The sequence below is a fragment of the Wyeomyia smithii genome, chromosome 3 (genome assembly GCF_029784165.1).
Source record: "Wyeomyia smithii strain HCP4-BCI-WySm-NY-G18 chromosome 3, ASM2978416v1, whole genome shotgun sequence".
Classification (NCBI taxonomy): domain Eukaryota; kingdom Metazoa; phylum Arthropoda; class Insecta; order Diptera; family Culicidae; genus Wyeomyia; species Wyeomyia smithii.
Genome location: NC_073696.1, coordinates 220,900,954 through 220,923,313, shown reverse-complemented (window position 1 = coordinate 220,923,313; position 22,360 = coordinate 220,900,954). Strand labels below are relative to the sequence as shown.

At 37.0% G+C, this 22,360-nt stretch overlaps 1 protein-coding gene across 8 annotated transcripts in view; it reads left to right on the top strand.

Annotated features, from left to right (window-relative positions):
- Window positions 1-22,360, top strand: part of LOC129729248 (neuropeptides capa receptor) — a 238,301-nt gene that overhangs the window by 62,877 nt on the left and 153,064 nt on the right. For 6 of the 8 annotated variants that reach the window (XR_008728663.1, XM_055687757.1, XM_055687753.1 and 3 more), the window contains one exon: window positions 10,500-11,186. Coding sequence is in view for 7 of the 8 variants with exons in the window: in XM_055687757.1 (XP_055543732.1) it covers window positions 10,788-11,186 (399 nt within the window). In the remaining variant the exon portion in view is untranslated. Of the gene's footprint in view, window positions 1-2,111; window positions 2,367-10,174; window positions 10,196-10,499; window positions 11,187-22,360 lie in introns of those variants that run through there. The other 2 variants (XM_055687758.1, XM_055687759.1) reach the window with 2 other exon arrangements.

Here is a 22,360-nt window from a genome sequence, read left to right as displayed (position 1 = left end):
GATCAAAGGGGTTCGATGTTATGGTAGAAGTGGTCACGGTCTTCTTCAGCATCTCAGCATAAGAACGCTTTGAACGCTCCTTAAGTGACCGCTTGATTTTATCTCTGCGCTGCATGTACACCGGGCATGTGGAGAGCTCATGCTGGTTTTCCCCACAGTGAATACATTTTTCAGCATTAAAACTGCAAGAATCTTCCGCATGAGTCTCCCCACACTTGCTACATTGTGCCTTATTGCAGCAGTAGGCGGCTGTGTGGCCTAACTGCTTGAAATTGGTGCAATTCATAACACGGGGTACATATAATCGCACTGGCAGACGAACGCGGTCGATCGAGACGTGGCTAGGGAGTGCAGATCCGGCAAGCGTAACGCGAAACGAGTCTGACGGAGTGTAAACTTTTTTACCGCCGACGAGAGACATGGACCGCAATTGCTTACAATCCAAAATCTTCGCCTGTGTTTCGGTATTTTTGAAGCAACCGGTTGCGCTTTTTAGGATACACTCGACAGACAGACTCGAATCGGTTATGACACCGTCGATCTCCACGTCTCGTGCGGGTATGTAAACGCGATACTCGCGTGTGAAGAGCTCAGAGCAACCGATAGCATTGGCCTGTGCCAGATCACTGACCACGACACGGAGCTTGTTATGTTGGACCTTGGAAATTTCGGTCACGGCCTTGTACCCCTTCGTCAGGTCTTTAGAAATTTGCAGTATGTTTAATCGCTTTGAATTCACTCCTGCCTTTGGACGAAAATAAACAGTATAGCTGCCCTGTTGAGATCCGTCCGGGTAAAGCCTGGGGCGAGGGGGGACTGGAGAATGAACAGGGGACAACATTATTGAAAAAACTTATTATTATGCGATGGATAGCGACCGCATAGAAAACGATTCTCAGTTAAAAATAACTCGAAGTTGATTATTCTGATTTAGAATATCTATGAGAACAATTTTAAAACGTTTGATTGATAAACGTAACTTTTTTAAACATAAAAATCTTTCCAACCGCTATCCTTCGTAGGGTAGCAATACGTGACTTTTCCTTCGTTAAACTGGCTCTAATAGTAATTTTTTGACGCAACACTTATGTAATGCGTTGAAATTCATTCCAAGGATCGGAAAAACTAAATGGCTGGAAATCTTGTCGGGTGTGGTCCTTTTTCATATACAACACAAAAAGTCGCACAAATAAAATAACCGCATATAAAAAGTCGCATAAAAGAAATTCCGCACAAAAAAACGTCGCACAAAAACAGGTTTGATTGTATTTTGAAGCCAAATCAAATTGCCCAGAGTTTGGTCCTATTTCACCTTAAGGGACAACAATGGCACCATTTTAAATTGTTGTGAAATCGAAAATTTTCAATATTTCTTCGACGCCATTTTGTTTTAAAGCCAAATCTCAAAATTCTAAGAGTTTGTTCTCACACATCTTTAAAAAAACGATCATGAATTCTATTTAACTCTCACCACTACTAAGTATAATTTCATAGCACATATTCTTACCAAACAGATTCAACTCGATAGGGTGAAACTATCTCAGACTCCGACATTTGAAATGAATCATCTTCATCGAAAACACTATTGTATCTTTGAGTATCGCGTATAAACATTATTGTATCTTTGAGTATAATTAAATCCTATGTCGAGATAAACCTATCCCAGTATTGTAGAGGAATCGGGGCAAAATTAACATATTGCTGACATTTTACGTGGATCAGATACCTGCCATTCGATTTCTGAGACTGTTTTCCTCAATATCAGACAAAATTTGACTACCACATTTAGATATTAGTGAATCCATTAATGCTTGATATTATTTTGCTCTGTGAAATATATCAAAATCGGGTGTAAGAAAATGCTACTATGTGGACAAACTCTTAGTATTTTGATATTTGGCTTAAAAAAAATAACGTCCAAGGAACATTTAAAATTTTTCGATTTCTCAAAAATTAAAAATGACGCCATTGTTGCAGGTGGGGTTCAAGGTGAAATTGGTCCAAACTCGATAAACTCGATGAAATTTGTTTTTACATCAAAATACATCAAAAAATCATATATGGAAGCCAAGACAGAAAAAAGTAATTTTTTGTTGCATTGTGTTGTCAGTAGATACTGCCTGAAGTTCATCCGGTCCTCGATCTTGCTTATGCGCGGTCGTCAGCTCTCCCACCTCTTCGATCAACTCGCCATAGACCTCCAGCGTTATGTCATGTGCACTGCAGAGCCGACGATCTCAACTCTTACAGGGAACTTCAGCTTCAACACTCCATCCTACGTGACGTTTCACAACACCGGACTCTGGATGGAACCTTGCGGTACTTCTGCGGTAACTGTTGTCGCTCACAGATAGGATGTCCGGCAGGTTGGTCGATTATCCTTGGTCTGTGTCTGAGATACTTGAACGTAGGACATGAGACTGGACCCCCGGAGGCCAAGGAATCGGCCTGTGCACAGTGGGCGACTCCATACAAAGGCTGGCCAAGCAGAAAAAGTGTCGATAAATGCGACGAAAACTTGGTATTTACATAATTTTGGGGCGCTGAACACGAATTTGGCATCCTTTTTTTGTTTGGGGTCGTCCATAAAGCACGAAATCCAATTTTTAATATTTTTTGGACACTTTTTTCCTTCTTTATATAATAATATGATCTTTGATCACAATTAGTGCCACCGGGTGTCCTCCTCATTGAAAAAATACGTAATTTATGGACGACCCCTCGAACTAAACAAATTTGCCACAAATATTTATAAATATTTTTTTAATAAACTAAAACAACATAAGTAATACAAACTAATTACAAATTGAAAAAATCATCATCAGCATCATCATCTTCCGCTGTGATCGCTAAAATCTCGTGTTGAATTGTTTCCAGAAAATTTGAAGTTCATTATACTTATCCGCAGGAAAAATGTCTTTCGCTGCAATTTCCATTTCTTCTAGTAATTTTCGATGTTCCATTGTTTCATATATATTTTATCTTCCTAATCCGGTTTCTATGGTTGCAAGAGGACATTTAAATACATGTATAACACCATGAATTGACAACTTACTAGACATTGGAATAGGTGGTGCCGCTGAAGTTGAAGGCTCCATAATAAAATTCAACGAATTTATGAATTTGAAAACCAAGACACTGGAATGACACAACGTTCTAAATGAATACGAAAAGATGCGGAGGGCGACGACTGTTCTTTGTTTTTTTTTCTCATAAAGCAAAATGTGTGCTTTACTTTTGTATGCCAACGAGTGCGAAGCGAAAGCAATCTTCAAAAGGGGTATTGTTAGCCGGAGTTTGATGGTATGAATTTGCTGCTAGTATTTACAACTTCAATCAGTTTAGCGAATTTCATGATCATAAATTCAAAAGGGCTGAATGTTTTTAATATTGTTTTAAATTTGCAGAAAGTGATGAAGTTTGACATAATTAAAATTTCATAAAGGTTTGTTTACCATTTTCTTATTTAACACTTATTTAATAACTTTTAATTGATAAATTCTGTAATTTTTGCCCAAATATTTATTTTATTCTTACGAATTGAGTTCGATATCATGAATTTCCATTAATGGGGTATCATGGTTATGATTAAAATTATTTCTGGATGAAATTTCAACCTCAAAAAAAAAAAATGAAAAAAAAACTGCTATCGCTTTTTTCACTAAAGTGACAATTTGCGCAGTTTTGCGCAGCAGCGGACAGTATGCATTTGAAAGCTTACGTTTTTACCTAAATTTTGAATGTAGTCACAACCGTGGCAAACTGCGGCAACTAAACTTTTAAGCTACTTTTCCACAAAAAATCAGGTTTTTTTAAAAAAAAATCTAGTGTCAGGCCTGTTATGACCAAATTTTACAATATCTAATGGAGAGGGTTTTTAGCACAATATTTACAACAACTATTTCTTTGACGTCAAAAAAATCCAAGCTATCATTGAAGCTACGTAGCATTTCAAAGTAATGTACTTTTTTTCAAAAAAATGACAAAAAACGTCAGTTTGCCAAGCTTTGAAAAGTCATAAAAAAATTCAGATTCCATGATATTGCGCCCAAATTTTGGATTTGGACACTTGAATGTTATAGCAATGAGGGAAAAATATTATGAAACAGCTAACGAAAAAAAATTTTTTTGGCTGATGGCCAGCGATTCCCCACTGTGCTGTGGCGTGAAAAAGTCCCTCGATAATATGCACTAGCATCGCAGGTGATAGCTCTACACGGCGCTCTACCCTAAGTACCATGGACCGGGGTGAAATTAATCAATTTTGATAACAATTTCCAATTAACTAGCTTCATAAACAGTTTTCCCGAAATAGTATAATTTTAAAACAAGTACTGGTATGTGCTCCAGTAAACCTCTATGTCCGCGTACCCCTTGACGATATTTTTCATATCGATTGTACTTAGAATGCTCTCGCATAGTGGAGAGAGTAGTGGTAACGGGTGACAACTAAAAATCTGGAATTTTTTGGGGGCTCTTTTACTCCACAACAACACTTAGAGAGAAATGAAAATATGTATATGAAAGCTCTATCTTTCCTCTTTATGTCAGTATTTTGTGTTTTGTTTATACATGCTCAATTCGGCTCAAAATGGCGTCCAAACAAGGAGCATTCCGCAAGTGCATTGTACGGTTCGGTATGAACTGCAAAACAATTTTGACAAGAGGTGAATAGACCATTGAAAGCGAAAATCTTCCGGTTTCTATTGTTCATGGTTTCCTGCAAACCTCAACTATAATCCGCCAGGGAGAAAGCTGAAGACCAGCCTGCATAGTGAACAGAAAAGGACTTTTCCCTTTTTGTCAAATCATGGTTCAAGCCTAGTGGTTTGGCTATCAATTAAATTCATACCAGAACGAATGTTTGAACAACATTATGATTCCATTTTTTTAAAACATCATACAGATGAATTGGGTATGTGATTTAGCCAGAAAAAATATCATCACGGTACGTCAAAAACACAAACAAATCTATAAAATCTATAAAATCTATGAAATCTATAAAATCTATAAAATCTATAAAATCTATAAAATCTATAAAATCTATAAAATCTATAAAATCTATAAAATCTATAAAATCTATAAAATCTATAAAATCTATGAAATCTATAAAATCTATAAAATCTCTAAAATCTATAAAATCTATAAAATCTATAGAATCTATAAAATCTATAGGATCTATAAAATATATGAAATCTATAAAGTCTATTAAATCTGTATCCCACATTTTATGTAGACCATTGAGTCGGATGGAAATAAATAATTTCTATAAAATTGATAGAATAAATAAAGTATAAAAAATATTAAATCTGTTAGATCTTTAAAATTTAATAAATTTAATATAATTAATTTATAATTTATTTATTTATAATCTCATAAAATTTCGAAAATCTTTAAAACCTTTTTAATCTATGGAATCTATAGACACTAAAAAACCTTTGAAATCAGAGCAAGAGTGTCCCAAAAAATCGATGTTGAAAAAGTCAAAGTACTCAGCCCTTGATTGAAAGATAGTGTTATTTATAGCATTTTTGAAGAACATTTCGACTTTCTAAAAAGAATTGTTTTCAGGTTGCCCAAAGGAATTTTTTGAAAAGAAATGACTTTTTAGGCTACAAACCCACTCTTTTGCACTTTTTTCAATTCTGTTCGATTCCTACATTTTTACTTATATTTTTTGAGGGTTTTTTGTATATTTTGAATGGTTTAGATAAACCCTCAAAACACATTTAAAAAATTTTTTCGATCGAGAACTAAAATTTTTACTGCAAAGCGGGATTCAAGACGAAAATTTACATGAAAAGAGATCCTTGATATCTCATCGGAGGGCTGAGATATTATCGTTTTTACATGTGATGGAAAACTATGCATTTTTACAAAAATTCGGCCAAAGCTTAATATCTCCATTGCGCAGTATAGCCGTAAGATATGTTCGGAGAAGTTTTAGGGTATTCGAAAATACATCTTTAAATGTAGAAAGATGGGTGATCAATCCACCAATGAGTGAGATAAAAAAGCACCTTGACTTTTTCAACATCGATTTTTTTGGGACAGCCTAACACCCTGGAAAATGTACCAGTTCGATTATTTTTTCTCAACTGTCATTTTTAACTTAGCCCAAAATGTTGCACAGCACATAACAACAGACTGAAGAAATCATATAGTCCTATCAATAACTTATTTTGCCTGGTTTTTGGAAATGGCTTGTATAAAAATTTATTGATCATTAAAAGCATTTTTAAAAACACGCACAAAATATTGGCTGAAATTCATGGTTATTTGGTCATGAGAATAAAAAAACTAAAACAGTTAGGGTAGAAGCACCGGTTTTAACCATAGCACCAGTTTTGGCCATGATAGAATAAAATTGATAATTGTGAGAAAGTATCTTAGATCACTCCTAATTCGAAGTCTCCTATTGAACCTGCTGATACTATTCAACAAAACTATTACAAACTTAGGCAAATAAATATGCATATTTTGGTTTTAATAAAGGAACTAACTATGCTTTCTCCAGTTCACTATACAGCCTAACGTTTAGGTAGTTTGCAAGCTATATTTCATAGAGCATAACTTTGTTTAAATTTGCCCATTTCTATAACAATTCGTGTTACCACCATCAGGTACAACTTACTACAGCACATGGATAAAAAATAACAGGAGTGTTGTGTGCAAAGGCACGACCGCAAATTGAAGTAGAATACTTTTACAAGAAAGAAACTACGATACAATTTTTCATTGAGTGCATTTACTAGTGCCCACTATCGCACAGAGACTGCATTACACTAAAGTGCCTCACTGCATCAGCCGCTATCGTTGCTGGAACCCGCTGCAACTAGTGCGCTATCCATTACTACGCCACAGCTGTGGCCGCTTTCGGCTATCGCTGGACGACTGCTGTTGTCGCTGTCTAGAACTATTATGAGCGGCTTCGACTGAAACAGGCTTTTATATAGGGATGAAAATCTTATCGATAGTTATCGATAGGAGTAAGAAATCATCGATAACTATCGATAGCCATATCAGTCGATATTTCCCATCCTTATTTTTATACTGACAAATAACACATTTCAAATTGCAAGGTCTATGTTTCTGTCGACTGTGCTTGGGAAGCAATCATGTTAACGACCAATCAGATCAATCGAATTTTGCGCTTCAACAAGTATTGACCATTTTCAATAATATAGTAAGTTGCTTGTCATGATTGTAACTTGTTCTTAAATTTTTGATTATGCGAAAAATTGATTTTCATGCAGATAATGAAAGTTTCGGCTGTCGACTGAACGAAAAGATAATTCAGTACGTTCTAAGACACGGAGATAAAGTAAAGTTTATAACTTTTACAAATTTAAAAATTTGAATTAACTCATTAGAAAATATTAACTCTTCAATCAAGTTTTAATTTCATCCTGAAAAGGACAATTTGTTGTTGAGTTTAGTATCGGATAAGATGCCGATCACATCTTTGCGTTATCACTGACAGTGCGAATAAAGTATTCCTTGTGATAAAATAAACAGTGAAAAGCTGATTTAACACTCAAAACTAGACGGCTCATGTGTTGTCAAAATGAGTCAACTTTAGATTGAATGCATTTACTAGTGCCCACTATCGCACAGAGATTGCATTTCACTGAAGTGCCTCACTGCATCAGCCGCTATTGATACTGAGATCCGCTGCAACTAGTTCGCTATCCATAGCCATGCCACAGTTGTGGCCGCTATACGCTGCCATTGGTATCCACTGTCCCTGCATCAGCTGGCCCAGCTTGTATTGTTGTACTGTATTGCGCTATCCATTACTACGCCACAGCTGTGGCCGCTTACCGCCATCGCTGGTATCCACTGCACTGCTAGTGCGGCTGCTAAGGGAGGACGACTGCTGTTGTCGCTGTCTACAACTGATATGAGCGGCTTCGGCTAAAACAGTCTCTTATATAGGCCAGCATGTTTTAAATTGCAAGGTACATGATTCTGTCGACCGTGCTTGGGAAGCAATCATATAACGACCAATCAGAGGTCGAATTTTTCGTTTTGACAAGGCTTGACTATTTTCAATAGTACAATAGTGTGAATATTAAAATTACAATTATCTTCTTTGGGGAAGAATCTTAAAAGATTTTTCAATTTATTTCTGCAAGAACGAAGGAAATCCATCGCATACTAAGCGATTTATTAGCATTTAAAATTGGACATATTTTTCACTTTTTTCGGTTTTAGATTTTCCTTTCACATTCCTATGTAGCCGAACTTCCTGAGAGAAGTATTCTACTTCAAAAGTGGACATTTTGGTGTGATTTTTCTCTGCAATATCAAAATTACCTACAGCTTCCAAAAACGTTAATTGATCCTTTCTTGGCCACATATTAATGCAATTCCATGATTCATAAACCTGATATTGGCCATATGTAAACCAAACCATGGTAACGTATTGATGTTTATGCAAAACATGAAATGAATGGAGTTTTTCGGGCTGATATTTTATTCGCATGAGATATGTGAAACTACAAAACTGGTTTGGAATTAGAAAGTCTCCGTTTGTTCAGATTATTTACAAATCTGTAACTTCATTTGTATTTACCAAAACTAACGCTCCGGATTCTCAACCTTGACTTGACTATAATAAATGGCACTTGAGTTACCGAAGTTGATGTTGGCAAATAACAAGAAAAAGTTTCTATGTGAAAACGGAAAGAGCGGAAGCTTTTTAATGTAGATCGATGACAGATGAAAAATTAATATAGGACAATGATGTGATGTCAGTGTTATTAAACATCCTATTAAGTTTAAACAAATTCTAACTTGGAGTACTTTGCCCTGCTAGCTATGTGTGAATATAATATCATTATTTAGTTTGATTATTATATATACTGGCCCTTTGGTTAGTTATAAAACGAGGATTTTCTGCTGTTAAAAAATATCTATATGATAAAGTCAAAATAAATAATAAATTCGTGTGACTTCATTTTTTTCGCGAATTGGCCACAATAGGAGACCCAAGTGGCCAATTTAGAAATGCTATGGCCAGAACAGGAGCCTAGAGAAGTTTTTTGATTGGAAAATATGTGAACATTACAACATAATTTTATTATTTAAATTAATTATTCAATTTCAAATTTTTCGAAGGAAGAAGGACAAATATCTCTCATACATAACATATTATGGCCAAAACCGGTGCCCTTACCCTACAATTTTCTAAAAAAAAAATAATCAAAGGCAATAATGATTAATTTGTAGATGATTAATATAATGATTGATTTGTAAAATATGTAGGTTCTATGAATTTCACACAGTCTGTAAAAGTTTTACATATAAACTTATAAGGGCTAACGACCTAATTTTCTCCATGACTTAAAAACTTAAAACATTTTAAAGTCCTTATGAATTTTAAAATTTATGAAACTATTCCAATATGAATAATCGGTGTTTCAGTGTAATCGTTAAATATAAATATTTAATCGTTATATTAAATATTTATATTTAATATCTATAATTTTTTTTAATATGTGCATTTTTAAGTTTTGAAATAATATTCTGTCAAACGAATAAATTATGTGAAGATTTTAAAACATGTCATGCAAGTAAAATCTGTAAAACCTGTCTCCATTACGGTTTAATTTGTAAAACAGCTATCTGTACAATATTTCAAATTCAATAACCACAAAAATCATTGAGGCCTACAAAAAATACATTTTATATCGTCTGTTAAGACAACTTTGAAGCTCGATTGTTTATTGTTCTATTTTTGATAGAGGAAAAACTGTAGAAGGTTAAACAAAGGTTTTGAGCAGTTATTGTCCCCTGCTGTGATTGCTAGAGCGGGCAGCAGAGATGAGCTGATAATATTCATCGGTTTCTTTACCCTGGAGGATTTTCATTAGCTTTACCATCATAGGACGTGCCGCTGGAGGATGGCTGTGAAGTTCGGTTGATTATAATTCGATTCGCAGTTTCTTTGCATTTCGTTCTCCTGCCACCAGTTACCCCAGGCACCAGACAAGTAGGAAAACTTATCATTGCTGTCGCAAGTCGAATGCAAATTCAGGACATTACCGTTTCAAACAATGGTGTGAATCCCTGCCTTACAAACTGTAAGGATGGTAAAATTGCTCGAGCTTTGTGCAAGTTTGTCTTTCAAGCTGGGAGCAACCGGTTGCACTGGCAAGAGTTTTGTATAAGATTGGAATTATAATTAAGTGTAAGTCAACTGTTACCGTAATTTCATGGTAATTTTAATCTCATAGGCAAATCTTTTCCAAATGGAAAATGCATTACTCTACGGTAGACCGACCATGATTAACTCTTAATTTACGGTAGAAACATGAATGAGGCGGAAATCATTTATAAGTAAGCGGAACGTTGAAGTTTGGAAAATTTCTTCGAAAGCAAGCATAATTTAATAAAGATGTTTTGCCACTCAGGACAAGCATTTCCTCATACATTATCTACATCATACGTTGAATATTTCAATAAAGTGCTAATATTTCACTAATATTTGACAGGGCAACGATTTTCCACAACAGTCACTGACGGTGTGCTATATTAACACTTTCATCCGTCTCGCCATCATGACGAGGAGCGTCGCTGCCGTGGATATCAGCAAAGCTGTCTTTCGCAACAGAATCCTGCCCACCTACCAAGATATTACGGAACTGTAATCTAATTAAACAGCTCTTGGCGCCGAAGAGCCTTTTCAAATCTCATCCCACAAACCCTACTTGAGCACATCTCGAATTTCGTTAAGGTGGGACAACGACGGTATCGTCTTCTCGGTATCTACCCCAGCCAAGATGACTTTTAATGCCATCAGCGATGGTGTCGGAATTCCGACCGCTGTCGATACCACAAGTGTGTCCCAGTGGCCACCGAATGCTAGCAGTACGGTGTTTGCTATCACACTGTTTGCCACCACTCTACCTCTTCACGGAGCCCTTTCGGGACATCCGATCACGGTGAACCCCGTATCAACTCGAGAGTCGCTCAGCTGGCTGCAGGTGCTAAACTATAGCGATTCCGAGGGCGGCGCAGAAAACTTCACAGTTGGAGGAAATTCAAACCTAACGTCATCGGACCTGTTGCCTCCGCTGGACCCGTGCGATCCGGGCAGCACCAACTTTCAGTGCACGGTGCAAGAATTCCTAGAATACGCTCGAGGCCCGCAGCAGATGCCACTAACGACCGCACTACTGGTAAGTACCGGAAACTTTTCCACAGTTTTGCATAAGCGCTGCTACCGATTAGGAGTAGGGGGAGGTGGAAACCGGAAGGAAGATGTTTTCAACGATGCTAACGATGCATCGCCACATATGAACCATCTCATCATCAGCTCTCTCCTTATGGCTCGCAGCTTTGATTTAACTATTCGAACTGGTGAATGCCGGCTCTGAGAACAATTGGCAGCAACTTAGATTCGAGCCTGATTGCAGAGTCTGTTTTAAATTAATTACAAAGTTTTTAGCAAGTATCTCGGAAATGTTGGATACAGGTGCTGCAATAGTTTGTCACACACTGAAACAAGAGATGGTCTAAGTTTAAAGAACACTTGCTAAACGAGTTTTGAACTGCCGTTTGGTCTGACTTCTCTTTGAGGTTAGTTAAATTGATAAGCGCCTTGTGAGACGTTATAACCAAAGCTACGCTTATTTTAAGTCAAGGTATTTAGGTATCAATCGAGTGAAAGATTATTCTATAAAAAGTCTGGCTGGTTCGAGTGTTTACGTTGTATTTCAATTATTTATTGCTACCAGCGCTACCTTTTACCTTTTTACTGTCAGTGTAGACTGTTGCAATATATTTCATGAGGTGGAATGTTGTATTTGAAGCTTCACTAGGTAAAGTTACTTATATCAGTTTCAGAACATTTCTGAATTCTGAATGAACCGGTAACATGTAGAAGTCTTCCGCGGCAACACGACGATTGTTAAAAAAACTTCAGTGTTGCTATATAGGGTTTGCACTATTCCCGGGAATCGATCTCCCGGGAAACGGGAATAAAAAATCGCATTTCCCGGGAATTCCCGGGAACCGGGAACAGACAAATTTTTTAGCAAAATGAGATTTTTAATGAAGTTTATCAGTAAATGGTAACAAAGAATTGTTTAAATTTCATTCTCAATTCGCATGAAAAACAAATGAAATACAAAACATATTCAAGCTAATATCAAAAATTCGTGATCGATTTTTGTAGCACATTTTTGCAGAAGAGGAAAATTAAAGGGCTTCATGTCGTCAAACAATCGCTTCAGATCCGCTGACAATTTTCCGTTAAGCTCAAAAATTTTATTTCCTTCAGTAAAACTTTGCTTAAGTCTACTGAATCACCGCTGATGTTCGATTTCTAGAATACTTTCGAATCACCGATTATAGCTTTTGCTACACTTAATTGAAAGCTGGTGTCCAATTCTTTCAGTTTGTTGAAAAGAAAACTAAGTGTTAGGCAGGCATTGGACGCGGAAAATTTTTGCTATATTCGGTACGGACTTTTTTAGCAAAATGTTTTGTACACTACAGTAAATATTTACTGTTTACTTGAGGGGTGGCAAGCCTATTCGCTATTTTTTTTCATTTAAATATATTTGCTACGCTATTGTGATTATTTTAAATAAACTGCGTTTTAAATCTAGTTTGATCATTATTGATTAGAACGTAAGATTCCGAGGAAGAATTTTGGATAATTAACTACGTTATTTTGTTATTTCGCCGTTCGGTGGTTTTCTGTGACCGAGACAAACCGGAAGGAAACGATAGAATACTAAATAATCAGTTCAATACGAGTCAAAATAAGTCAGTCTTAGAGCATTTGAAGGCTTACTAATTAACATGCAAAGATGATGTTTACGTCGAAATAATATACTGACTTTAAGTTTTATAAAATGATTCATTCCAGGTCGCACCAGCTTGACGTATTTAATTTTATTGCAATATTGCATAAGAAACTATAGTGAATCATACAAAAATTTTCGCGGAACTCGGGAATCCCGGGAATCAATATTTTTGTTCCCGGGATCCGGGAATCCCGGGAAAAGCTATTTTTCGGGAAATCGTTCCCGGGATTGCAAACCCTATTGCTATATAAGGAATTGGGAGGATTATATCAACAAACTGATAGTATATAGAAACTCTAAGATCAAATTGCGAGTAAAAACACAAAATGATACAGATTTTTTTCTCTCGATTTATACCTCCACCGTTTTTTACGTATGGACCCCACTGCGACCAGTAATTTGATCTTTTGTGGCATTGTCCAAACGTTTCTTGCTGTTCGCACTTTTTTTTTTTTTTTTTTGTGCAGTGTCACTTATATATACTCTTATCTTTTTTATCGACCTTATCATTGCCTCAAGCATGTTACTAAAGCGGATAACATGCTATGGGTGGATGAAATTTCCGAAGATTTAGATACGAGTTTTTTCTGTCTGGAGTGGAGTTTTCGTGTGAAGGAGCTTGAGAATAAACCCATGCTTAGGTCCCTTTGATATCGAGTGACCTGATTCTACTAAGATTCGAACCTATAACCACCCGTTTATCAAAGCGGGCTCTGTAACCTTGCGGCTACGAAACTCCCCAGAAGATCTTAGATTTCAAAGTGCAATCAGACACCAATTTTCAGCTTATGAATATAGTACCGGAAATTTTGGATTGTAGTTGAACTTTTATTAGCTTCAGAACTTTTAATAAAATAATCAATGTCGCTTAAGTACCACTGATTGCTATTGCTTTTTGAGGATAACACTGGTAAACAGAGGCTTTGCCTTAAAGCTCAACCTAGAGAAAATGGAAGATTGTAGCTCTTCAACCGTTTCTGTGAACTTTGGTTAGAGAAGTGGCCCCTTTGGAGCAGCTTCCCGTGGGGCCCTATATGGCAATATGTATATCACAGTTCCTAAATCTCTCCAGGAATTGATTTACATCAATTTCGAGTCCATCTGATGAGTTGTCACATATAGGGCCCTACGGGAATCTGTTTCGGTACGGCCATTTCGGGGACAACTCATCAGATAGACTCGAAATTGATTGAGTAATTTCATGAATTTTGATACCAATGTAGTTCTGTTCTATTGGCAAACTAATTTGTCTCGCCGGAATATGCTCCCGAAGATTTACAGAAACCAGATGTGATCACAGTTTCATGTCGCTCCCGGGTTCTTAAAGTGGACAGATTTTCCAGTCTCCCGGCAGGCCAAGATCAAAAATTCGTTCAGAAATGAAAAAGGAAGAAGCATTTCATTTTGTGGGTAACCGGGTACCCTGCCGAGTACTTATGGGGTAAAAAATTGCCTCCCCCTTTCTGCTATAAACAGTCTGATGATGGAAAATGGTTTAAATATTAAAGTCTGAAAGGAACTCGGATACCCTGCCGATTACATAACGATTAAATGAGTTTTCCCTAAGGCCTACGTAGGAGCAATGAACCCGGCGAGCAATTACTCTGCGGCTTTTTCACGCTCTCTGCATAGGTATACTAGGGGCACCAAAATTCACAGGAATGTTTAAAAAACTATAATCTTTTCAGAACAACTATTTTGAGCTTTGGGGCAACTCTGGTTAGTACTGTGTCCATGTACAAAACTAATCTACCTTAATGTTTTCTATTGGAGTTTATTGGGTGTTGCCAAATTATTATTATTCGAGGAAAGTTTAATATATCAAATGGTGCCACATGGCATCACTGGGTTGATTCGGGTGAAAATAATCCCACGCGCATCCTACAAAACCGATGCCATGCATTTAACAGTGAATGAATACAGGTTTTGCCTTTTCCAGTGGCGGTCAGTGTTTATAATCCCTCAAACTCGTTTCTGAAATTTGAATGTATGTTCTATCATCACTCCGTAACAGCCAGGCCTGCCTCGATCAAACCTGGCATAGCTGTTCCTTAACATAAGTGAATGGTTTTTGGAGAGTAAACTAAACAGTGTTTTCTGATAAGAACATCTCGAAGAACATCTGTCCTAACAATAGAAAAAAGCATAATCTAGTTGATGATGAGACAGGTGATTATTTGTTGTTTGGTTGAGTGAGATTTGGAATAACATGAGGTGAATGAGTGTTAGGAAAAGTATCTCACTTACCAAAGTCACCAATTAGCCGGCCATGGACTTCCGGTTGGAAACCACTATCTCAGACATCATTATCCAGCCTCTAGGTGTCGTTCCTATACTCAACTCGATACCTATATTCAACTTATCCCATATTTGTCCAATTCACCGTATTTTTTTTTTTTTTATTTAAAGTAAAAGTTTTAGTTTTACTCTCGAATTAGTCAAGAGCTCGAAAAAAATTTCTAATTATTGGAGGGATTCCTTTAGATGTGAATTGTAAAATATTTCGATAATAGAAGGTGATTTTTTTTGCTATTTGGTTTTTCGTGTATTCAGATTTGACAGTTAACGCGGGAATTCTGACAGCTGTCAAAGTTTAATGTACTTAGTTTGATTTGCCATTTCACCATGAACAGACTTACGCCTGAACAACGCTTACAAATAATAAAATTTTATTACCAAAATTCGTCCTCTGTGAAAAATGTTTTTCACGCATTACGACCCTTTCAGTGACGAAGCTCATTTCTGGTTAAATGGGTGTGTTAATAAGCAAAATTGTCGCATTTGGATCGAAGAGCAACCAGAGGCAATACGAGAATCGCCAATGCACCCAGAAAAATGCACGGTTTGGTGTGGTTTACACGCTGGATTGGTCCGTACTTCTTCAAAGATGATCAAAATTGCAACGTTACGGTCAATGGCGCTCGCTATCGCGCGATGATTTCTGATTTTTTTTGCCAGAAATGGAAGAGCTGGGTCTTGTTGACATGTGGTTTCAGCAAGACGGAGCAATGTGCCACACATCGCGCGAATCAATGGACATATTGCGGAATGAGCTCAGTGAGCAATTCATCTCACGAAATGGACCGGTGAATTGGCCGCCTAGACCATGCGATTTAACACCGCTAGATTTTTTTTTGTGGGGCTACGTTAAGTCTCTCGTCTATGCGGATAAGCCAACAACAATTCCAGCCTTGGAAGACAACATTACACGCGTTATTCGCGAGATACCGGCCGAAATGCTCGGAAAAGTGACCCAAAATTGGACTTTTCGTGTGGACCATTTAAAACGTAGCCGTGGCCAACATTTGAATGAAATTATATTTAAAAAGTAAATGGCATAAATCAATTTATCGGCTCAAATAAAGATTTCATACAGTTTTGTAATTTTTATGCGTTTTGCCTTTCTCCTATAAAGGTATAGCAATCACTGCAAAAACTAAAGGTATAAAAGTGCTCAAAAGGGCCGGATGTCGTATATCACTCGACTCAGTTCGACGAGCTGAGCATTTTCTGTATGTGTGTGTGTATGTGTGTGTGGATGTGTGCGTGTGTGTGTACGAGTGTGTGTATGTAACGCTCTCCCAATCTCACTCGATTTTCTCAGAGATGGCTGGACCGATTTCAATGAAATTGATTGCAAATGAAAGGTCTAGTTGCCCCATAAGACCCTATTAAATTTTATTGTAATCGGATTTTTAGTTTCGAGGTTATGTATCAAAGTGTGAAAATCACGAAACACCAATATCTCAGAAACTACACAACCGATTTGAACAAAATTAATTTCAAAAGAACGGGCTACCTAAAAAACCCTTAACTTTTGAATTTTAAGAAGATTGAACCTGTGGTTCAGAATTTATTGAAATTTCTGGTATTCTGGAGACTATTTAATCTCACTCATGTTTCTCAGAGATGGCTGGACCGATTTTCATAAAATCAGTGTCATATGGAAGGTCTTGCTGCCTCATAAGACCCTATTGATTTTTTTTTGTAATCGGACTATTGCTTTGCCTGTTATGTTTAAAAATGTGCAATCTAGGTATGAAAAGAAACATATTCCAAAGACTACATAAACTCACTTACTTTTCTCCGAGATGGTTGAACCGATTTCCACAAAATTAATGTCAAATGAAAGGTCTAGCTGCCTCATAACACCCTATTGAATTTTGCTGTAATCGGACCGTAACTTCGTCTGTAATGTATCGAAATGTGAAAATCACGAAACTTCATTATCTTAGAAACTACACAACTGATTTGAACAATATTGATATAAGATGAATGGGCTAGTTAAGGGTTAACTGATGAATTACACGTGAACACGAGGTTTCACATGTTGGTTGCCCTATACGTTCCCTTTTCACTTGATTATAATTGAACTTAAGCAACCGTTATGTATTAAATTGTTAAAACAACGAAAGTCTATTTTCTCAAAGATTTCACGACTTATTCCAATATAACTAGTGTCATACAAACGAATCATCTCTTAAACTTACAAATAACAAACTTCATAACAATTTGATATGTGGTTCAAAAGTTTTGGAGCGAAAAGAAATTCAAAGACTATTCAAAACTATACCTGCTGGAGCGAAAAGAAATTCAAAGACTATTCAAAACTATACCTGCTTTGATCAATATATATGGCCTCAACATGATTTAAATGTGGTATCGTACTATTTGAACGTTCCCGGTATCGCGCGTGATTGAATTGTTCGAAATTAAGAGTCATTTCTTTTATTTCGCTATTTCTTTAGCACTAACATTACGTCAAACTTCATATTTTATTGTGGAACAGTACCACCGTCCCCCGTAGTTTAATTGGTCAAAACACCATGCCGGAGACAGGGATATTGCGGGTTCAAGTCCCGTCGGGATGCGGTATATTTTTCCAAATCTATATCATATTTCCAGTTCGCTTATTTTTCGCTCTCTTTACTTCACATACTATCTGCTTAATGAACCTGAATATAAGCACCCGGGCAGGAGAGCATAACAAAATCATAACTCATCAATAACATATTCAGCTATGAGGACTTTTTGTGTTATTCGAAAGATATTCACCTTTCAAACATGCATATGAAAATATCATAAAATTTTGATATCATATCTCGCTATGCCTTGAATAAGATATTTGAGTTGATTTTAAAATATATCATTAAAAATAAGTTTTTAAGTGAAAATTGTTCGTTATAGATTATTTATTGTATATCAGTTATGCATTCAGTGTTCAATATGTTGAAAATATATGAATCGTGCATTTTCGTTATTTTTAATGCAAATATCAAAGCAATATATTCTACAAAGTTCCGAGATTTAGCAAAATGAATAAAATCTTAGAACATTATGATTTTTTCGACGATTACAGGAAAAGTTATGAACAATGAACTAATTTTGAAGGGTGTTTCTCAAAAAACTCTATTTTGTCATGTCTAGAGTACAGATAGAAAATTGCAATGTTCAGAAATTCTTTTTCTTATAGATTTTTATACAACTTTCCTGAAGAAAGCTATCTGATATTTTGTAAATTAGAAAAAATAGTTATTATATCTAACTGCTAGGGGGATTGATGAAGAAACCGGAAAGGTGAAAATAAAAGGTTTATTTTATGGAATAAACTTGCTGAAGACATTGGGGACATAAAACCAATATTTCACAGTCAAATCTAAAATATCACGATTTTTAAAGTTTAGACCACTCTGCAATGGTACAGTCTTTTTTTACTGTCTTATCAGATTACGTTTCCTGTTGCTGTTTGTTCGTGATACTCATCCGAGCTAGCAGTCCGGTAGTCACACTGAGAACGTATTGGCAATAGAGTATCACAAAAGGAAACGAGAATTGTACTTCGTGTGTCGATTCGACATTATTTGAAAGATGTCTTCGGCATAGCGAATGTAGAAGAGAGAAGAAACTACTTTTTTTATACAGTCGTTCGTGTCCGCACTACACAAACAGCGCGTTTCGGTATCAGCCCGAATTCACCGGAGACATTTTCCCTATCTTTATTTATTTGCCTATGATGGATGTCGTGAGACGGATGTTGAAAAAGGCTGTGGGAAGAAGAAGCGTAAGGAGTAAAATACAGACTGCTCGGCACCTTACCGACAGCCTTCGTGCAAAGAAAAGCCAACTCGACAATAGAGCGGATGTGTACTGAAGGATATTTGTATCGCATACCGAATGTATGTCATTATTATCATAGAAGGACGCTCTCCGATGTCATCTAAAAACGGTCACCGCTTAGTACATTTTTTCCCCTGACCGTGACCTATTTAACCCTAACAAGTAATCCACAAACATGACATAAAAATGACCACACCTATCTAACGCGACAATATCGTTCACAAACGCCAAAACGAACGAATTTGAGGTGTGCGACTGTCATGTTGAGTACACACTCTTACGAGAGTATCCAAACCAGGGTTATTCGCTTTTGTACACTCTCTTGCAGCAGTACTAAGGCGAGAAAAATCTCCAGTCGATGCTAAAACTGAAACCACACAGAGTATAATCGTGTGTTAGTATTCTACATACATGACCAAACTAAGTACCTGTTGAATATAAAAATCACACATATATTCAAAACCTAAAAAATGGATATTGAAGAGTTCTAAGTTTATTCACAAAATGTCAAACCAATCACAACTAAAATACAGTAACTATGACATTGTGCAGGGCCAATTAACATTCTACCTAAAATGTTCATTCATCAATAGCTAGACAAATCATAAACCAGTGGTCTCATAACAACATTTGTCGAACTAACAATCCTCTTTCTATTTTTCCTCAACGACTTTAAGGACGTGACCAGCACCGTTATTGATCTTTTTACAGTGAGCGTTACTGAATTGTTGTACATTGAAAATGGTATAACATCCCAATCACTTCACTAGTGTAACTTTTCAGATCGATCGGTGGAACTATATTTTTGCGCCCGATTTTTGAAGTTTGGTAAGCCGTTCAGACAGTTTGGGGTGAATAACTCTTTCTACAATCATTGTAGCGCCTTACGGTTTTCAGAAGAGTTTTTTCCAGGAAAATTTCCTACAAGTATCATGTATCGATATATTTTTAGGAGCCTACTGGACATCTCTAGAGAATATGTTTTGAAAAAGTGGATTTTTCCATATAAAATCGTATGGAAACTTTGAAAATCGGGCGCAAAATATAGTTCCACCGATCGATCTGAAAAGTTACACGGTTGTTATAGGACCCATAAGGAACACGAAGAGTGCTTGGGAGCGAAAAAATTACACCATCGCTTTTTCCCATATAACCGTGTCCCAGGCTAATGCTCATGCTCATGCTCAACAAATTTGTTACCAAATAGAGAGATTTTCGTTATTGCTGTTGAAGTAATAAGTAAAAAATATGACCGTAAAGTAAAATGTGTTACGAGCTTATACGTAAGAGCTGAACAATTCAGTTTTTTAGTTTTTAAATAGTTTATTTGACACGGCACGATACAATTTATGTTTAACTGAGCCAAGTACATTTTTTTTTTAATTCTAAATTAGCAGGGAAAAGAGGGAGGCCTTTTTTTATTCTCGCGGCCGACTACGAGCTAGTGGGGATTTAAGGTGAGAGGAGGGGAGTTACAATTTTGTTTTTAACTATTTTATATTACAGAATGTACTCATTTGTACGTGGCTAACCAGTGATGTTCTATTTGAGCAGTTTTGGTCTGAGGTGTCTGCGTAAACATAGAGATGCCGAGTCCTCGTTTTAGTGTCTCCAGCCGGGTGTATCATTCTCTTTCAGTTTGTGACAGAAATTGTATTCTAGCAAATAGATAAAAGAAATCAAATTTTAATGCCAGCATTTTTTATAAACCCGTATAGCTGTGTCATGTACTGGAGATCACCGCTTCCCAGAATGTCTCTAACGGGTACGTTCGGTTGTTTTCCTCGGGCCCGAAGGGAATCTATAAGCTCAGACCTAACACCACAGTATTCGGTACACGACCAAACAACATGCTCGATGTCATGGTTGCCATCGCCACAAACGCAGTGATTACTGTCTACAAGCCCTATACGAAAGAGATGCGTGTTTAACGTATAGTGATTGGACATAAGTCTGGACATCACGCGAATGAAGTCCCGACCTACATCCAACCCCTTGAACCATGCTTTCGTCGATACCTTAGGAAAAATGGAATGTAGCCACCGTCCCAGTTCATCTGAGGTCCATGATCATTGCCAACTGTTGAGTGTTCTCTGACGCAAATAGCTATAAAATTCATCATTAGCAATTGGTCTTACATAAATATCGCCATCAATAGCACCCACCTTAGCTAAAGCGTCAGCCTTTTCATTGCCCGGAATGGAACAATGAGAAGGGACCCACGCTAAGGTAACCCGGTAATTTTTATCTGTTAAAGCACTAAAAAACCGCCGTATTTTCCCCAGGAAATACGGGGTGTGCTTCACAGTCTTCATCGATCGCAGAGCCTCAATGGCACTGAGACTGTCTGTGAAGATGAAGTAGTGGTCTATGGGTAGGGTTTCGATGATTCCAAGAGAGTACTGAATAGCAGCAAGTTCTGCGACGTACACGGAAGCAGGAGTATCGAGTTTGTAGGAGGCGGTAAAATTTTCATGGAAAACACCGAAGCCAGTGGACTCATCTAGATTAGATCCGTCAGTGTAAAACCTTTTATCATAACTAACATGTTTAAGCTTATTGGAAAAAATTTTAGGGATCTCTTGGGGTCGCAATTGATCCGGGATACCAGAAATGTCTTGTTTCATGGTGGTGTCGAAGAATATAGCATTATTAGAAGTATCTAAAAGTGCGACATTGGAGGAATCGTATGAAGAAGGATTAATATCTTAAGCCATATAGTCAAAATATAAAGTCATAAATCTGGATTGAGATTGAAGGTCGACCAACCTCTCGAAATTTCCAATTACTAATGGGTTCATAACTGTGCATCGAATCAGCAACCGGTAAGAGAGATTCCAAAAACGATGTTCCAACGGAAGAATACCCGCATATACTTACCAAATACTAGTTTGATCAAATGTGTGTTTACTGCGGAGCGGAAGCAGAAACACCCGTACTCAATTACAGACAATATCGTTGTTTGATAAAGCCTTAGAAGGTCTCCTGGGGGTGCTCCCCACCAGGTTCCGGTAATCGTACGAAGAAAATGAATCCTCTGTTGGCATTTTCGTGTCAGATACCTAATATGGCAAGCCCAGTTGCATTTAGAGTCGAACCAGACCCCGAGATATTTAGCGACTAAAACCTGAGTGATTGTTTTACCCGTTAGTAGGAGCTGCAGCTGAGCTGGGTTATGCTTCCTAGAAAAAACGACCAGCTCAGTTTTCTCCGGAGAGAATTCGATACCCAGCTTAAGAGCACATTCAGACAAATTGTCTAAGGTATCTTGCAATGGTCCTTGCAGATCGTTAGCCTCGCGTCCAGTAATGGATACAACGCTATCGTCTGCAAGTTGCCGTAGCGTGCATGAATTTGCAAGACATTTATCGATGTCATTGACGTAAAAATTATATAAGAGAGGGCTTAAACATGAGCCCTGG